The following is a 1,115-nucleotide window of genomic DNA, read 5'->3' on the forward strand; positions in this document are numbered from 1 at the left end:
TTCCTCTTTTCTACCCTGGTCCCAGAGTTTTTTCTTGAGCGGCGAGAAGGGTATGAGTAGTGGCGGCGAGAAGGGTATCAAAGGGTATTAGAGTAGCCTGCTTGCAGGCGGTAGATGTTGTGTCGCCACGAAACACTATCAGACGCCATATTGGAAGAGCGTAAGATAGGTCGGACCCCCTCGCTCGCTTTGTCGACCCTCAACCCGGCCCAGACCTAGCCGCGCGAATCCAAGATGGCGACCTCATTACGAATTCCGGTTTTTTCGACCATCCAACCGCCTGCGTGCAGGCTAGGTATGAGAGTGGGTAATGCGCACAAATACTGAAAAAATCAAAGCGTTCAAAATAGCAGATACTAAAACGCAACGAGGAGATCTTTGGAGGAAAAATTACTCGTTTTACACAATTTACACGATACGATTTATCGGCCCGACAAAATCGGCCGACAAATCGTAGAGTTAAGAGTAGAGCCTGCAGGTCATCAAGAACTTTATTTCTTAAGCTTCTGGTATTAATGATTTGGATGAGTTATTGCTAAACAAATTTTAACGCTGCTTTTTCCATCCTGCAGATGTGGGCAAGCAGTAGTTGGGGCAAGGTATTTCAGTTGCTGCTCGTAGCAAGTTATCGCTATAGATTGAGTCTTCGTTTTTTTTGCGCAAGTCAGCATTGGACATCTTGTACGAGTTTCCATTTGCCTTGTTGGTATAATAAATTAAAATTCTGAAATCTATGAAACTGTTAACATACACCAATACATACTTTGTCAACCTCATCCTCACCCTATGTTTATGTAATGTTCAGGGCCCGGTTGTTCGAAAGCGGGTTAAATCCTAACCCCGGGTTAAATTGCCTTAACCGGAGGTTAAATTTTAATCGCAGGTTTGTTGCGTTGTTCAAACATCGGTTAGCGCTAACCTCGAGTTAAACAGCGGGTTAAATTTAACCCTGCTAGCTAGGTAGGTTAAATAAATAACCTCAGGTTAAATGAAAAATAGAGGCACGTCAAAAACAAAATGGCCGACTTGTTGTTTGCCGACTTACGGCATCCACGAAGACCGAGACAGTTTAAACCACCCATTAATATCGAAAATTTTACAGACGAAGAGCTAAG

The 1,115-nt window shown here is 43.5% G+C and overlaps 1 protein-coding gene across 1 annotated transcript in view; it reads left to right on the forward strand.

The window, feature by feature from the left end:
- Positions 1-829: 829 nt before the first annotated feature.
- The window catches only part of LOC138007619 (putative nuclease HARBI1), a 4,834-nt gene continuing 4,548 nt past the window's right edge, over positions 830-1,115 (forward strand). The window contains exon 1 of the mRNA XM_068854640.1: positions 830-1,115. This exon is cut by the window's right edge and continues 440 nt beyond it. Coding sequence (XP_068710741.1) covers positions 1,018-1,115 — 98 coding nt within the window. The 5' untranslated portion in view covers positions 830-1,017.

This window comes from Montipora foliosa, chromosome 6, assembly GCF_036669935.1.
Source record: "Montipora foliosa isolate CH-2021 chromosome 6, ASM3666993v2, whole genome shotgun sequence".
Classification (NCBI taxonomy): Eukaryota; Metazoa; Cnidaria; class Anthozoa; order Scleractinia; family Acroporidae; genus Montipora; species Montipora foliosa.